At 52.5% G+C, this 17391-nt stretch overlaps 1 protein-coding gene across 1 annotated transcript; it reads left to right on the top strand.

The window, feature by feature from the left end:
- The first annotated feature begins 2803 nt into the window (after positions 1-2803).
- On the top strand, positions 2804-17155 carry RASSF5 (Ras association domain family member 5). The gene is made up of 5 exons (XM_065649344.1): positions 2804-3005; positions 13593-13706; positions 14937-15234; positions 15620-15735; positions 16268-17155. The coding sequence occupies exons 1-5, from the start codon at positions 2904-2906 to the stop codon at positions 16418-16420; spliced, it is 783 nt and encodes a 260-aa protein (XP_065505416.1). The 5' UTR covers positions 2804-2903; the 3' UTR covers positions 16421-17155.
- The last annotated feature ends 236 nt before the right edge of the window (positions 17156-17391 follow it).

The raw sequence follows: 17391 nt of genomic DNA on the forward strand, positions 1-17391 counted from the left end.
TTAAGTACTGTTACTATGTAATACCAGGCATTAATAATTTGGGCTTTGATCCAGCAAAGTACTTAAGTGCATATTACGCTTGGGTCGCAGATTAGCCTCCCTAGGCGAAATCCAGCCTCTGCTGAAGCTGACAGAGCCTCGTGTGATCTAGAGCACCAGGAATTTGGTCCTTGGTTTTGGGCGAGCTGGTCGTGCCCTCCCCACCCGTGAACTGGTGCGGGTCACCGTTGGGTGGCTTCTCTGGGGACTGCTGCGCAGGTAACCATTGACTGGAGCTGCTGGTGAACCAACAGGTCAAAATTACTTGGGATTTTTTGCCTGGTTGGATTTTTACAGAGCTGGTCTCCCAAGCAGGTGGACTGCAATGGAAGAGTAAGGGCTCGGTGGAGAAGCCCGTGGAGCGATGCGGTGGGAGCGCATCCAGCTTCGCGTGGGGCACCGCGGAGCTGGCCGGACCCTGTTTGCACTGTGAAACACTCAGGGCTGAGGCTCCAGCGAAGACTCGACGCCTGTGCTGTTCATCGGCCTGGCTCTCGCTTTCCACTCGTGTTGCACATGCTCAATTTAAGCCTCTTTCTCTTTTAAATATAGCCTTGAGAAGCTGAGGAGGTTTGTGCCACTGCAGAAGTACGCGTGCTGCAAAAAGGATAGCTTATTTATTTGCACTGTTACGAGCTGCTTTGTAAATGTGCCATTTGGATTCTTGCCTTCCTCTTTGAGATGCAGATGTTGCGTCCTCCCACTTGTCTTCACATTGACATCCTGGTTTGTATTCAGGGGATGCTGCTGGCTGTGGGGTACGGAGCTATCAAAAGCTTGTAGCAATTGAAGTCCTTCAGCTAGCAGATACAGAGGGAATGGTAGGAGACACCATCTGCAACCTATCAAGAGAGAAGAGGTTTTTGTGCGGGGGCGGTAGCTTGTACGAAGGTGTTGGAGCACTTTTGGACCAGTCGAAGGAACCTCATGACCTGAAGGAGCGAGCCATAGCTCCAGTTTACAGGAGGGGTTTGCTGGGGTTCTTAGGGATGTGGTTTAGAGGTGGACTTGGCACTGCTGGCATAATGATTTGACTGGATGATCTTATAGGTTTTTTCCAACCAAACCAATTCTGTGATGGTCCTACTGCAGATGGTCAAGCTGGGGAGAAGAGCCAATGCTGTGCCTGCCAGCTCCCCACGCTCACTGGTCTGGTGGAAAAATAGCACTTAGCAATGGTGAGATTCTGCAAATCTGATTATGCATGGCCTGGAAAAGCACTCCGTTTGGTGTTAAACTTGCTGCAGCCTGCGTGGAAACACCTCCTACGATTTCGTAGCTCTCCATCACATCTATGCTCTTTCTAGCCCTTCCTTTCCAGCTCTAGGCTGACCCCAGGCACGGAGACCGCCCTGTACCTCTGTTCTGCCCTGTCCTTCGCGCTAACTCTAGCGATTCTTTATTCTTTATTGGATAGGCTGGCCAGGTCTTGCGTGAAGTATTCAAAGTGTGGGCATAGAATGGATTTATTCAGTGGCACAATACTCTCAGGCTTTGTTCCCGCTTCCTTTTCTGAGGTAGGGTGGAGAATTGTTAGCGTGTACGCGTGTACATTAATACCGCATTGCCTAAGCAGAGTCCTTTTTAACTTGGTGCGTCAGGCTTTGCTTTAGTCCCCTCAACCTGCTCCTGGACACACGCTGGGTTTCGGGTGGGTGCAGAGAGCCTGTGCTGGGATGTGCTGCATCCCCCGGATCAGCCCCCACCGAGGGAGGATGATCCCGTGGGGAGCAGAGCCATTCCTGGCTCTCCAAAAACCCCTGTGATTTCCAAGGAGCAAGGTTGCAGCGGCTTTAAAAGCTGCTGGGTAAAAGGTAGAGTATTAGCGGGGTGGCGATGGCTCTGGAGGGGCCGGGGGAGAGCAGGATGGAAGAGGCAGCTCTGGGGATGGGTCTTTGCAGGTCTGCGGGGGCAGAGGGGAGCAGGGATGATGCTGTTGCTCTGAGGCTCTTCCTGAGGCCAACACAGCATTTTAATCAGTCTGGGGCGATTGCTTCTTGCAAACGGAACCAAGGAGCAGAACGGCGTTTTCCTGGGCTGCAATCAAAGCTGCCTCAGCCGGGTGCCAACGCTGCTGAAATAGCTCTCGCTGCTCTAAAATTAGCTGCAGAGCAGAGAGGCACCCGCTGCCTCCCGAGAGTGGTGACCAGGGGCTCCTGACACCCCGAGGAGGGTCTGAGGCCGCGTCCTCGCCAGCTTCCCCCCTTCCCCATCAGCTTTAGCAGCGTGGCTAGGCTTGGTCCAGCCCTGGCTTGCTTCCCTAAGACATCAGATGCAACGCAGCTCTTGAGGATGCGCTAACAGGGAAGGAGCAAGCATCCAGCGAGCCGTGGCAACCTGTTTCAGGTAGCAAAGAATGTGCTGGGGGTACCCGGGGACCGGGCAGTGCCCAGGGCCAAACCCAGCGCCTCGATGCCGTGGGGTGAGAAATTTTGCAAGAGGAAGCGGCGGGGCCGCGCGGTGCGAGCGCAGGAAGGGGAGGCGATGCTGCGCCCGAGGGACCAGACAGCGGGTGGTGAGCGAACCCCGGGGTGCCAAGAGCCGGGGGAGCACACTGGCAGCTCTGCCCCTTCCATGCTGCCCCCGCGCCGCCACGCAGGGAGGCGGGTGGAGGAGGAGAGGGAAGGGTTACCCGGCACGGCTGCCTGTTAAAGAGAAATAGCTCCGCTGGCTCTGGAGGATGAGCAGAAGGAGCTATTGCAGATAAGTGCCGGCGAGCTGAGGATGTGAGAGCCGGCTCGCTGCTGGCGCGGGAGCCCGAGCGGGGATCGCCCATGGTCAGCGGCCCCCCGAGCCCCCCGGTGAGCTCCGTGCGCGCTCGGCCTCTCGCGTCCGCTGGGCTTCGATGACCCATCGGCAGCAGCATGAGCAGCGGGTACTGCAGCTTGGATGAAGACCTCGAGGATTGCTTTTTCACGGCAAAAACCTCTTTCTTCCGGAGCACGCCGAGCAAGGTCCCTGCCAAGGTAACAGCTTAAATAAAACTAGTGCAAAGGGATGTGCTGGCTGGGAGGTGGGGGGGTTTGCTGGCCAGGGGGGAGATGTCAGTGTTCCTGCACGTTTGGCTGCAGGTGCTGCCAAAATTAGCTTGCAGCTGGAGCGAGGGCAGAGCTGCTGGCAGGGAGGAGGGCTCTACCTGCCTCTTGCAGACTCCCCATGCCGTGCAGGGGGTCTGCACCGCTGCAGGTTTTTCTCAGCCACGTTTCAACCTTTCGCATGCCTGGTTGGCCCCTTCCCGAGGGATCCACGGTGGAGGAGCCAACTCCAAATGTGTTTTTGCAGCTTTGGGGGCGGGGGGCAGGCAGCAACCCTCCCAGCTGCCCTCCGTGGGGCAGGCTCCTGGCCAGGGACCTGTGGTTTGTTCTCGCAAAATATGCACCGTTGGTGAAAATTGCACCTGACAGGTGGATAGGGAGATGGGAAAGTTACAGCATTAAATTAATCTGCAAACTTACGAACACAGCAATGAATCTGGTCCTTGTCTGGGTGCATGGATCTGCCTTGGATGGAGTGCTTGGCTGTGCAGCGTTTTACCCCAGGATGAGATTTCTGTATCAGTAACATTGACAAGGCTGCTTCATGTTTTTTTAAGAGTGTTGTTTTTTTTTGTTTGAAAAAAAAAGTCCCCATCAAACTTTGGGGCCCCAACCAGAACTGAGCATAAAAGGAGAAGGCGAGCGGGTGCTGCTGCGGAAGTGGGGGTTTCGCTCAGGAACAAGAGCCCGAGATGAGATCTGGCCTGGGGAGCAGCTTTTTCACTTAGAAATTCCCCTGCAAACCATCAGCATTGACTCGCTCCTGCTCAGGCTCTGCTTATATTTGCACACCCGAGGCTGCCGAGCCAAAATCCTCAGCAGGCGCTTTGCGGTTCAGCTTTTGGCGTCAGGAGGGCTCTCCCCGTGACCTGGGGTGGTTCTCCTTGGGGGGAGCTTGGTCTGGGGGAGCGTTTAAGTCGACTGGTAATTTTATTTTTATTTCTTTGAAGAAATTCTCCCTCGGGTTTAACATGGGATATTCCCTGTTAGCCAGCAGCTCCCTCTCGCTATGATTAACCGACCGGTACTGCTGGGTTTTTAAATGTCATTCGATGATTCATTTGTGTAGGAGATGTAAAAGGGCTCGGTGTTAGTGCGATAGGCGCTGCACCCCGCGCCGGTTTAATTCTGTTCTTTTTGAGCCAGGGTGCTGCAGATCCTCAGCTACCTTTCAAAGTCGACCTGAATGCATTCGTGCTCAGGAGCTCTCCCTTGCAGAGGGGTCGGGGGCTGCTGTGGCCCATTTTGCCCAGTTTCTCACCTGGATGTGGCTGGTGTGGGCAGGAGACCTCGTGTCTGCAAGATGGAGCCTTTTGGGGGTTTGGTGTTATGGGGAGGAAATGGTTCCTGTGCATGGAAAAAAAAAAAAAAAAGAAAAGATAAAACCAACAAAACAACACACGCAAAATCTGCTGCTCAAGCAAACGATGTTGTGTGATGTGTCTGTGTGCAGAGGTGGGTCCTCGTGTTTCACCAGCTGAGGGTGGAAACCATCCTCAGGCCTTGGTGGGAGAAGGGTTTTGGGGGCTCCTGGCGCAGGTCCTGCAGGAGCGGGAAGGCTGGACCTCAGCTCTGGATGGAGCTGGTGCTGGAGCGTGGTGGGATGGAGGAGGAGGTGGTGGTGGTGTTGGTCTAGGGAGGCTGGGCTGGATGGTGGATGGAGAGCAGCAAGGAGAACGTGTGTCCGGGGAGCAGCCAGCAGAGCAGAGGGCCAGGGGACAGGCACAGCCCCGAGGTGGACATCTCCCCTGGGTTTTGCTTCGCTCCTTGTCCCCGTTTTTTTACGTGGCATCTTCTCTTGAGTGATGTTTCCACCACTGCAAGAGCTGCGTGTGGCAGCAGCGTTGCTTTTCGCCACCAAGGATGGTACCTGCTCCTGGCCATGGGCTAAAAACATCAACTTGCAGCCAGGGGAATACCCTGCACTGGGCAGGAATAAGCTAAATCCAGATAACGTAGGGCTGCATGTCTTAAAAGACCTAGGAAACAATCTCTGTGCAGGAAATGTGTTGAACGTGGGGTAGGAGGAGACAGGCAGGCCTCCCACCATTAAAAAAAAAAAATAGAGTGAAATTTGACCACTGTGATTAGAGAAACGATATTTCTGCTTGAGAGAACTGTATTAGTCTGAAGCACCTCTTTCTAGGAATTTTGTAATTCCTTTTTATTTTCAGAACCATCAGCACAATTACTCTTCATTAGTGAAGAACCATTTTAGATCTCTGAAGTGACCTCATCCCCAGAGATGTATTACTCGGCGTTTTCCTGACTCTTCAGCTGAATGGCTTCAGTGGCTCCTGCCTGAAGCGTGATTGCTTAAAACTCTGCAAAATTGCTCTTCGAGTCCTGCACCAGTAGCTACTGGGAAACCTGGTTTAGAGAGAGAGAAAGGGGCAAGTTTCTGTCCAAGAATAGAAAACACAAGAGGCACAGAATGTAGTTTCATCTGGGGTGGGATCCAGGGGTGGGGATGATGGGACCAGCCCCTGAATTAAGGGTCCAATGTGGGGTCCTGTCCAGCGCAGACCCCCCTGGGATGGAGCTCCCTGGGAGAACCTGCTCAGCTGCTCAGCAGGGATGTGGCAGGAAAAAACGGTTTCTAAGTGAAATCTCCATGGCAATCAAAACACCGAGCCCATCTTCACTTGCTTCTCACCTCTCTGAAATGCAGCAATGTTCCTTCTCCCCTTCTCTAGTGATGCACTGCTCTCCTATCTTTTCTATCTTTTGCCTTTTCCTCTGAACCCCAAAGTAAACCGCAGCATCTTATTTGAATTTTTGAATTTCTCAAAGGCAGTGAAATATGTTGCGGTGTGGTGGTCTGTGGTGCAGAGCTGCTGCCTTCGCTCGATTTAAAAAGCTTTTCAAGTTGGGGGTTGACTTCTGCAATGTGAGAGGCTGTAGGAAGGGATGCTCTTCAGCTGGACCTGGAGCATGACTCTCCTGGCAAAAATCTGTCACGGAGGCTTCATTGTTGCCTTTCTTGGCACAGAATCGCTCTTTTTGGAGTATGTCACCATAATCGTGATGGCCCATGGTGGGTTTTTTTTTTTTACCTCCCCCATCCTAGCCTGTCACGAGCTCACTAGATGAGCAGTAGGATGCAAAGAGGAGGCCGGTGTGGTGACCGTGGCTGTCCCAGCCCTGGGCGATGGCCATTGTGTCTCGCAGCCGCCTGCATCTTCCCGGGCCGCTTGTTCTGGGGCGGCTTTTATCGTGCCGAGCATTAGCCCAAGTGCCAGATGAGGCTCAAGTCCTTTCTTATAATTGTTCTTTCTTACAATTGAGAAATAAAGTAGGTTAAGGAAGGGGAGCCGGTTCGCAGCAGGGCAGGGGGAGGACAGGGGCACGTTCGCTTCTCTGCGTTGCTGCGGGTGGCCCTGGCTTGGTCCTGTGCAGCCCGCAGGTCCCTGCGTCTCGCTGCAGATCGCAACTGCCTGCAAGTTATTTTGTGGCAGTTTCCTAGGGGACGGCAAACCCCTCGCCTGCTGATTTTAAGTGATGCCAGCGAGCTGGCAGTGCTGGTGAAGCTCTGGCATCCACGGCATGTTCTGCGCCAGGTTTTGAACAGGGCAGGAGTGGAAGCATCCTGGCAGCTCCAGTCTCCCCATCTCTTCCCTTCCAGTTGCACATGAGGTTGGAGGGATGGGGGCGGTGGGAACGTGCTGGTTTTGCAGGCTGGCACACAGAATCACAGAATCACAGAATCACAGAATGTTAGGGATTGGAAGGGACCTCAAAAGATCATCTAGTCCAATCCCCCTGCCAGAGCAGGAAAACTTAGGTGAGGTTACACAGGAAGGCGTCCAGGCGGGTTTTGAATGTCTCCAGAGAAGGAGAATCCACAACCCCCCTGGGCAGCCTGTTCCAGTGCTCTGTCACCCTCACTGAGAAGAAGTTTCTTCTCACATTTAAGTGGAACCTCTTGTGTTCCAGCTTGAACCCATTACCCCTTGTCTTACTGTTGGTTGTCACTGAGAAGAGCCTAGCTCCATCCTCGTGACACCCACCCTTTATATATTTATAAACATTAATGAGGTCACCCCTCAGTCTCCTCTTCTGCAAGCTAAAGAGACCCAGCTCCCTCAGCCTTTCCTCATAAGGGAGATGCTCCACTCCCTTAATCATCTTTGTGGCCCTGCGCTGGACTCTCTCCAGCAGTTCCCTGTCCTTCTTGAACTGAGGGGCCCAGAACTGGACACAATATTCCAGATGAGGTCTCACCAGGGCAGAGTAGAGGGGAAGGAGAACCTCTCTGGACCTACTAACCACCCCCCTTCTAATACACCCCAGGATGCCATTGGCCTTCTTGGCCACAAGGGCACAGTGCTGGCTCATGGTCATCCTGCTGTCCACCAGGACCCCCAGGTCTCTTTCCCCTACACTGCTCTCTAATAGGTCATTCCCCAACCTGTACTGGAACCTGGGGTTGTTCCTGCCCAGATGCAAGACTCTACATTTCCCCTTGTTATATTTCATTAAATTTTTCCCCGCCCAACTCTCTAGCCTGTCCAGATCTCGCTGGATGGCAGCACAGCCTTCTGGCGTGTCAGCCACTCCTCCCAGCTTGGTGTCATCAGCAAACTTGCTGATAGTACACTCAATTCCCTCATCCAAGTCATTGATGAATATATTGAACAGTATTGGTCCCAGAACTGACCCTTGAGGCACTCCACTAGATACAGGCCTCCAACCAGACTCCGCCCCATTAATCACAACTCTCTGGCTTCTCTCCTTCAGCCAGTTTGCAGTCCACCTCACTACCCGATCATCCAGTCCACACTTCCTCAGTTTTGCCGTGAGGATGCTGTGGGAGACGGTGTCAAATGCTTTGCTGAAGTCAAGGTAGACCACATCTACTGCTCTGCCATCGTCAATCCACCTTGTTATGTCTTCATAAAAGGCTATGAGGTTGGTCAAACACGACTTCCCCTTGGTGAAGCCATGTTGACTGTCCCTGATGACCCTCTTATCCTTGATATGTCTTAAGATGGCACCAAGGATAAGGTGTTCCATCACTTTCCCAGGGATGGAGGTGAGGCTGACCGGTCTATAGTTGCCCGGGTCCTCCTTCTTGCCCTTTTTGAAGACCGGAGTGACATTTGCTTTCCTCCAGTCCTCAGGCACCTCTCCCGTTTCCCAAGACTTGGCAAAGATGATGGAGAGCGGTCCAGCAATGACTTCAGCCAGCTCCCTCAGCACCCGCGGGTGCATCCCATCTGGACCCATGGATTTATGGATGTCCAGATTGCTTAATTGCTCCCTAACCCAGTCCTCATCAACTGAGGCAGACTCCTCCATTGCCCTGCCTTCCTCTGGGGCCTCAGGGGTACGGGGCTCCTCAGGACAGCCTCCGGCAGAGTAGACAGAGACAAAGAAGGCATTCAGTAATTCTGCCTTCTCTGTATCTTCTGTCACCAGGGCACCCACCCCGTTCATCAGTGGGCCTACATTGCCTCTGGTGTTAGTTTTATCTGCCATGTATTTGAAGAACCTCTTCCTGTTGTCCTTGACCCCTCTCGCCAGGTTTAACTCTAAGGAGGCCTTAGCTTTCCTAGTTGCCTCCCTACATCCTCTGACAACAGCCTTATATTCTTCCCAAGTGGCCAGCCCCTCCTTCCATGATTTGTAAACCCTCCTCTTCCACTTGAGTTTGCCCAGCAGTTCCCTGTTTAACCACGCAGGTCTCCTGGCTCCCTTCCTTGACTTCCTGCGCGTCGGGATGCAGTGATCTTGAGCTTGGTAGAAGCAGTCCCTGAAAGTTAACCAACTATCTTGGGCGCCTTTACCTTCAAGCAGCCTTGCCCACGGGATTCCCTCCAGCAACTGTTTGAAAAGGCCAAAGTCGGCCCTGCTGAAGTCCAGGGTTGCAATTCTGCTCGGTATTCTGCTCCCACCACAGGAGATTCTGAACTCCACCATCTCATGGTCACTGCAACCAAGGCAGCCCCCCACCTTTACTGCTTCGACCAGACCCTCCTTGTTAGCGAGGACGAGATCCAGCAGCGCACCTCTTCTAGTCGGCTCCTCCACCATTTGCATGAGAAAGTTATCGTCAATGCACTGGAGGAACCTCCTAGACTGAGGCTGGCTGGCTGAGTAGTCCTTCCAGCAAACATCAGGGTAGTTAAAATCCCCCATAACAACCAGGGCCTGTGACTGTGAGGCCACGCTCAGCTGCCCGTAGAAGGCCTCATCAACTTCCTCACCCTGATCTGGTGGCCTGTAATAGACACCCACAACAGTGTCACCCCTGCCAGCCTGCCCCTTAATTCTCACCCACAGACTCTCAACTCGCTCCTCAACCACACTCGCACCTCAACCACACACAGACGTGCTGCTGTGCTGACCCGTGGCCAGGCCGTCCCCAGTTTCCAGCCAGGAGAGCCACAGATCCAGGAGTGACTGCCAGGGTTTAGGCACAGGCAGAGTTACTGAGCTGTTGTTTTGTTAGCAGCTTGTTTCATCCTGTCCTGGTACAACAGGAAATGTGGCAACGGTTTATGGTTAATAGCTTCTGTTTTTCTTCCTTCACTCAGAATTGCATATTCTGCACTAGAAACTTTGCAAAGCGGGAGGTCCGGGTAGGTTCGTGAAGAGCAAGAAGTAGCTGATCTGATCATACGTGACGGAAGGAGCAGCAATTCTCTTCCCAGCCCTTTCCAGTGCCCCCCTTGCCACGGTGCTGGTGCTGCTGGGCTGGCTCAGGCCCTGTTTGCAGGTGGATCTTGGGGTCTGCGGATGCTTTGGCTTACGTTTGGGTTAATCAAAACAAATAGGTGTGGTAAATAAATAAATGATGGGCAGCGTTTCTTTCCTAATGTGTTTTCCCGGACCAGGCTCTGAGCATCACGAAGCTGCGGGACAGGCAGAGGAAGGCAGAAACTCGGGAAAAGGTTCGTGTGGGTGGGAACTGAGCTGCCTCCTTCCTCCCCGAGCAGAACAAGCCACTGTCTGATTCCAGCTCCTGGGAGCAAGATTCTATCTCCAGCAGCAGAGCAGCTTTGGGTGCCTCAGGGGGGCCCCTGCCCCGGGCAGAGCTCTGCAGCGCAGCCGCCCCCCTGCCTGATTGAAGGAGTAGAAGCTTTTTGCGAGAACCGGGGTGCAGTGGGGGAGTTGAGGGGGCTGAGCAAGCCAAGAAACCCGCAGGTACGTCTGATCTGTCGAGACGCATGCATTGGGGAGGCAGGATGCTGGGGGCTGGGCAGCGGTTTGTTGACGGAGTTGCGTGGGGACGCGGTGACGTGGTGCCACCAGCACTGTGTCCCCGAGCCAGGCTGCTGCCAGGGGTTGAGCTTCCCCAGAGCACGAAGCAATTAGCACCTGCTGTGAAACCCTGGGGACAGGCACCGCTCCAGGCTCCTGCAGTCCTGGGTGCACCGTGCGTCCTCCATGGAAACCGGGTGCCATCGGCGCGGGCTCTTAATTGCTGGCATCCGCTATTTTCCTCAGTTGGAAACATCACAAGAGGGGAGGAACCTGCCCCGCTGGGGAGAAGCAAATTGCAGCGACAGGGGCGGACTGACCCGCTCTGTTTGCTTTTGCTGTGCGTGGCTGGATGGCTCCTGGTCTGCGCCAGGTTGTGTTTGTGCCATGGATGGAGTGTAGCGCACGTGCGCAGCATGTGTGCACAGCCCGTCTTACCGCAGCAGCTACGAGGTGCTTTGCATGCAGGAGCAGACGGTCTCGGGGGTCTCCTGGTCCCCACTTGCTGTGCAATTTTGGTGGGGACAGCCCTGCTGGATGGCAGCACGGCTGTGCCCGTTTCCAGCACCTTGAAGTGGGTGGCAGGAGGAAGTGGAGGGTTTCTCAGTGCGCGTCTTCCGTTAACTTAAAGGGAAGTTTTCTGTAGTTTTTCATTTTGTTTCTTTTCCCCAGTGCTACTTTTGAAAGTCTCTGCCCTTGGCGTTATTTTTAAAGTCTCCCACACCAGCCCAGCACCTGTGTAAGACCTATTGCAGTGAAGCCTGTGCCGAAGGACTTGGACAAATTCTGGAGTTGAAATTGCCGTTATGATAAGTGGATGTTTATGTGTAATTCTCAAATACCCCAGGAAAGCTTTGCTTTTATTTTCTTAGGGCACTGAACAATGAAGAGACTGTACTACAGCATCGATATTCTTCCACTGGGTTACTGCTCCAGATCAGTGTTTCGAGAGGTCTCGTGCTGTTTGCCAGACTCGAGCAGAAATTGTGAGCTCTCACCTGGGAATCGCTTGAATCAATGTGGGGCTCTCGAGTCCCGGGCCTGTAGCCGTCTTGCCAGATTGCAACCAGGGTTTCTCTTCCTAAAAGAAATATCATGGGGAGCCTCGGGCAATACTGGCTTATTTACAGCTTGCTGCCTCCTTGTCTTGTGTGCTGTGGGGCTACCTGGGAAGAGATGGGCTTTGTTCCCAAAGCTGCTTTTTTTCCCTTTTTTTTTTCCTTCTTATAGGTTGCAGTGTTCGTTCTGAGTCTTACCGGCCTTGATAGCGCATCCCTTCACACTTTCTGCTCTCCGCTAATGCCAACTTCTGAGCAAACCCACATAAAATCTGGGAGCACCGCTCGCAGTTTCAGGCAGCGCTGGCGAAATGTGTTCACAGCCTGTCTCGGGGGAAGGCGGCGAGTTCTGGAAAGGCAGCAGAGCGCTGTGAAATCCAAGACACGCGCAGGCTCGTTCGCGGCAGGTCGGGATTTTGGGATGCTGGAAGCCGTGCTTGGAGGAGACCTGCTCTCCTGGCTGAAGGGCTTCGGGTAACCCAGGCTAAAGTGGTGTCAAGACCTTGAAGGACAAGATGAGCTTCATATAGGGGGTTCCTAATGGTTCCTTGCTGCAGGTTATTTCCCCTGAGGATGCTCAAAGGTGGCTGCTGGGCTTTATCATGCAGCTGGGGAACTCCTGGGTCAGTTTAGCTCCCTGTATTTAATATGGTTTTTTAGTAGCTTTTTCTTAGCCGGCTTGTGGATTTCAGTTTACTTCAGGGTCATACAAGTCCTCGCTTCCATCTCATGATTACAGGAGCCATTAATTCTGCAACAGACTATTCTAGATGGATGCTGAAGGTGACCAGGTGCTTTTTTCCTAAAGTAGCTGCTTTGGGCTTGTTGACACTGTCCCCAGGGGATGGGAATGGGATGCAGGGGGTGTCCCCAGGAGCACTTGCTGCCTTTCTGCCAGGGGCTCAGTTGCTTTAGCTTTTTTCTCTGGGTTTCCCTCTCCTCTCTGCCCCCCCACAAAGCACCAGCACCCAGGGACAGCCCTGGGAGCCTTGAGGGCTCTGCAGCCACCGAGGCTGCACGTGAACTCTTAGGGTGGGAACACACAAAATCCCTGCCCGTGTGTGCCAGCGCATCCTTCCCTGCCTTCCAGCAGGTTTTCGGAAAAGAGCTCCCTGGTTCTCGTGTTCCCGCAGCGCCTGGGCTCTGCTGTGATGCTGGATACGGTGGTGGAGGATTGCGTCCTGAAATTGCGTTTTCTAGGGTGTCCGTGGCCTCGGCAGATGAGAGGTGGGAGCGGGGGCTCCGGCTCTCGCTCCAGGCTGCTACAAACCTTCGTCTCTGCAGAAAACCATCTGCAATTGCGTGTTCCTGGTTCTACCCGGATGCTTTATCCAAACCCTTCATTGCCTTTCTGCTAAATGTTTTAAACCCCGGGTTGCGTTTGGGAAGCTCCCACAAGCTGCGTCTCCGCAACAGGATTGTGTTTTCCTGTTATCTATTAGTGACATTTCCATGCCTGACCTGCAGGCAAAGCCCACCCACACACCAAATCTGTCCTTTTGCCTCTAAAGGGGAAATTCCCCAAAACCTGGGTGAGCAGCAGCAGCCGTCGTCCTGCCGGGGAACCCACGCACGGTCAGACACTGAACAGTTTCTGACACGGGCTGGGATGCCCAGACTGGGTTTGCACTGACTGATTTATTACTCATACAGCCAGCTTGCTGCTTGCTTGATTTTTTTTTTTTTTTTTTTTTTTTTTTTTTCTGCTCTGAGCTATGATTTCCAGTGCTAAGGAGGAGTAATCCAGCAGAGATTTGACTTCAGGTTCTGCCTGGGTGAACCTGCTGGAAGCTGGTTGAGGAGCAGCCAGGGTTTTTAAGGGGGTACCTTGCGTGGGCAGAGCCATGAATGCTAGAAATAGGATGTGATTTTTTTCAGTAGTGTTGCAAGAAGCAAAGAAACCCCCAGCAAGGGTAGGTGGCTTTTTTTACAAGTGGGTTTTAGATGCTGGATTCTGGTTTGTACTGGGATGTCTTCGCTGCCCTGTGCCCGTTTCTCACTAACCGGTCGGTTTTGCGTTACCCTCCAGTGCCTGTTCCTGGCGTGCGGAGGCGGTTTGGGGCAGGGATGTGGCAGCCTGCACATTTAACCTTTTGGCTGTAGGGACCATCTCCACCTGCACCATCGTTCCTTGCGTGAGCTCAGGAGCTGCGCAGCCTCCTTGTTCCTGCGTTTCCCAAGCAAAAGTAGAGCTGAACAGATGCGGTGTTACCCAATATGTAAAACAGCTAAAGCCTGTCTCTTCTGATTTCAGAATGTAACACAAACGGTAGAAGAAGAAAAACCCGAGCCTCCGACCGTCCAGGAGATCAAACAGAAAATTGAAAAATACAATGCAAAGGTTACAAACTGCCTGTTGATGAAGCTGGTACGTATTGCGCTCTATTTAGGTAATGTGCAGAAAGATCAGTGCTGGTTTCTCTAGGCTGTGAACTGAGTCGGACTGTAGGAACACATCTCCAAGGCAAGAGGGCTTGTGGCTGTTGAGTTGTTCTTGTTTTCCTTAACGCAATCTGCTTTCTCTCCTGCTGGGGGTTTCCTTAGTTTTAATCCTGGACACTTGAGATAACCCTTCCCTGCCTCCATCCCTGCTCGACTGGCACAAGAATCTCTGGGCAGGCTGTGCTGTGGATGACTTGCCGTGAATAGCTGAGCCCACGTCGTTCTGGCGGGGATGAATCACAGGAAAAGTCGGGCTGCGACTCTGCAGTTCAGCAGCTGTCGCAAAGTGGATTTAGAAACGCAAAGTGGATTTAGAAACACAAAGCCTTTCTAGAAAGAGACGCTTTTCTCCTCTGCCACTGCCAGGCATGTTTAAGCTGAGGTCTAAGAACCACAGTAGATGTCTTATATTTTGAAGCTTTGATTGCAGAATTACTTATCACCACCTGTAAGTAAAGACTTGATGATATGTGGTGGGAAGACAAGGGAATGGCCTCTTTTACGAACCGGAGTACTGCAAAGGTACAAACTTTGCAGGATCATACAGAGAGGGGGGGAAAAGCTTCTTAAAGAGTGAAATAATTAAATTGTAGAACTTCCAAGAGCAGCAGCTACGTAACTCCCTGGTGTTTGCTTACACCTGAAAATAGTAGATCTGGGGGTAGGGTAAGGGACCTGTGGTGAGACAGGCTGGTCTTGAATGGTGACTTACTACGTGGAGAGGTGAGAATCCCACCAGTGGGGAATAAAATGTGAGGAATATGGTTGCGAGATCCTGCTGAACACAAGGGGTAGAGACCTTCCCAGAGGCTTCCAGTCCTCACCTAATTGCAACTACAAATTACACGCAGTGGTTTCCATAACTGACTTATGATGGTGTTGGGTTGAAATGAGACGAGGTCGCACAGACACAAGGAAGGGATGAGTCATGACCGAGTGGAGGCAACAGGAGAACAAGCAGTAGTGACTAACCCCAAATTGCTGGTTACTTTTAACGTGATTAATAAGAAACCCTCAACCTCCTGGCAGTACCAAGGGCTGGAAAGTTCTGCAGTCACCCACAGGCTGTAGCCCTGTAGACCAGCAAGTCCCTCATGGGGTTGAAGGACTGGAAAATCTCTCCAGAGCCTGATCCCCAGCTTCTCCTTTGCTTCAGAACGACGATGGGACGTACACGGGTTTCATTAAAGTGCATTTGAAGCTGCGCCGCCCCGTGACGGTGCCGGCGGGGATCCGGCCGCAGTCCATCTACGATGCGCTCAAGGAGGTGAACTTGGCCGAGATGACGGACAAGAGAACGTCCTTCTACCTGCCGCTGGACGCCATCAAGCAGCTCCACATCAGCAGTACGACCACGGTGAGCGAGGTGATCCAGGGGCTCCTGAAGAAGTTCATGGTGGTGGATAACCCGCAGAAGTTTGCCCTTTTCAAGGAGATGCGGAAAGATGGGCAAGGTGAGTTGGCGCCCTCGGAGCCACCAGCTTTCCTGTGGCTGAGCGGTTTATTGACCGTTTTGTGTGACACAAACGTCGTCGAAGCGTTCGTCTGGGGCTGGGTGGCGTGTCAGGCGGGCAGTGCCTAAATGCCAGATGAATAAATGGCCTGAGCGCCGCGAGAGATGCCGCTGCTTAAGCTGTTGGGGAATTTCTGGTTTTCAGAGAGGGGCTGAAGTCCCCTAAGACCCCTAAGGGATCATTACGGGTCTGTGATGGAGACTCAGTGAATTCACCATGATCCTAAGGAGCACGAACCGCTTTTACGTGCTCTCATCGACCTCCTGAGCTTCCCTCTTGCCCCGGCAGCCGAGGTCTCACGGTCGATGTCCCTGTCCCCTTGCAGTGCTCTTCCAGAAGCTCCCGCTCACCGAGTACCCCCTGTACCTGCGGCTGCTGGCGGGCCCCGACACAGATGTGCTCAGTTTTGTGCTGAAGGAAAACGAAACGGGGGAAGTTGAGGTACGTGGCTGACCCTTTCCCTTGGTTTTTACATGAACGTTAGCGTTGCGGAGCGTGTGGCAGCGTTGTAGAGCTGGGAGATGTATGGCAGAGGCTGTTTCCCTTGAAACAGCTGGGTTTGCCTTTTAAAACGCCGAGTATGATACCAGCTTTCTTCCAAATTTAAATTAGCAGCTGAATGGACTGTACCTTACTTAAAAAAAAAAAAAGGTCATTTATTGCTACTAAATTATGTTGATTTTTAAACGATTAAACTTGCGCTGTGAAAATGCTGAGGCTGGTTTTGATGGCCAAACCATAATCTGTTTACAGAACCAAGCAACGCCGCCCCGGAGTTAATCCTCAATAATTAGATTAGCGAAACGCTGTGATAAGTAATCCACTAATTTAAGCAGAAGCCAGGGACACTTGGGTAATAAATTTGCAGTCAGTTTTTGTCAGCAAACATGCTCCCCACCACCATGAAGCCAGACGATGCAATAAGGTGAACAGTGTGTGCTTTACTTTCCCTCTGCTTCTGCTGTTTTTGCAGTGGGACGCGTTCTCCATCCCGGAGCTACAGAACTTCTTGATGATACTGGACAAAGAAGAAAAGGAGAAAATCCAGCAAGTGCAAAGGAAGTACGAGAAGTTTAAACAGAGACTGCAACAGACCTTGAAAGAAGCCAGAGGCAAGCCTGGATAACCCTTCGGGAGGCACTGGGCACCAGACTAAGCTAGATAATATTTTTAAAATGAAAAGACGCGTCTCAGGACACCTTATAGTAGTCATTCTCCCTCTTCATCCTTCCTCGCAGCACCCATAAAATGAACATGTTGCATTTTCTTCTTCTGAAGCCTCTTATCCCAGGACCGGAGCCAGTCCAGGAACGGGAAGCCTGGTTTAAAACTGCCCGTGGACAAACCAAACGCAGCTGCTGGTTCGCTTCTCAGCTGTACCATCGGATGGCGGAACTTCGTGGAAAACGCTCAGCGCTGAACCCACCGGGAACATCTACGGGCTCGTGTTTTGGGCAGGGTAACACTCGCCGTCCCCACTCCTCCCGGCAACTCGCTGGTTCTTGTTCGGAGGTGCCGCGTGGCCGAGTTCTTGTTTCGTAAGTCAAGCGCAGGAAGCAGCAGATAAAGCGGAGGAGGTGGTTGCACCAAACCACGTGGGTGTTGCAGCTGGAACCAACGCCGGACAGACTTGTTCAGGTATCAGGCAGGGAAACCTAAAGTTATGACACCAAGGCAGCTGCAACACCCAAACGGTCTGTTAGTAAGTGTTATTGAAACTAGGTAATATTAATTCCAGGAAAAGTCGTCCATTTTGATTCTGTTTAACTTCAAATTTTGAAAACAGACGTGAATTGAAGTAAATATCCCTGATGCTTAGCTAAGTTAGCCAGTGTTTTACCAGTTTTATACTCTGTGGGAATTGGGGCCTGTGAGAAATTCTGCTTGAAAAGTGTAGAGAAGATGGTTGGGGCATGGGCCGGTGGTTCGATATAGAACATTTAGCAATACATATCCAACAGACTAACCCAGGAAAATGCAAAACCTCTTTCACAAATCAAACCCATGTGGAGCTATGAACAGGTCTGGCACCAAGGGAGTGTCCAGGAGGGTTATTACCAGTTTTCGCTCCCTACGTGGAGCTGGGAGAGGACAGCA

Source organism: Caloenas nicobarica, chromosome 21 (assembly GCF_036013445.1).
Source record: "Caloenas nicobarica isolate bCalNic1 chromosome 21, bCalNic1.hap1, whole genome shotgun sequence".
Classification (NCBI taxonomy): domain Eukaryota; kingdom Metazoa; phylum Chordata; class Aves; order Columbiformes; family Columbidae; genus Caloenas; species Caloenas nicobarica.

Excerpts from the sequence above, each read along its gene's own strand:
- RASSF5 (XM_065649344.1), top strand. The coding sequence starts at position 2,904 with ATGAGCAGCGGGTACTGCAGCTTGGATGAAGACCTCGAGGATTGCTTT. Across the intron at positions 13,707-14,936 it reads ACTGCCTGTTGATGAAGCTG|AACGACGATGGGACGTACAC; the intron begins GTACGTATTGCG and ends CCTTTGCTTCAG. Across the intron at positions 15,736-16,267 it reads ACGAAACGGGGGAAGTTGAG|TGGGACGCGTTCTCCATCCC; the intron begins GTACGTGGCTGA and ends CTGTTTTTGCAG.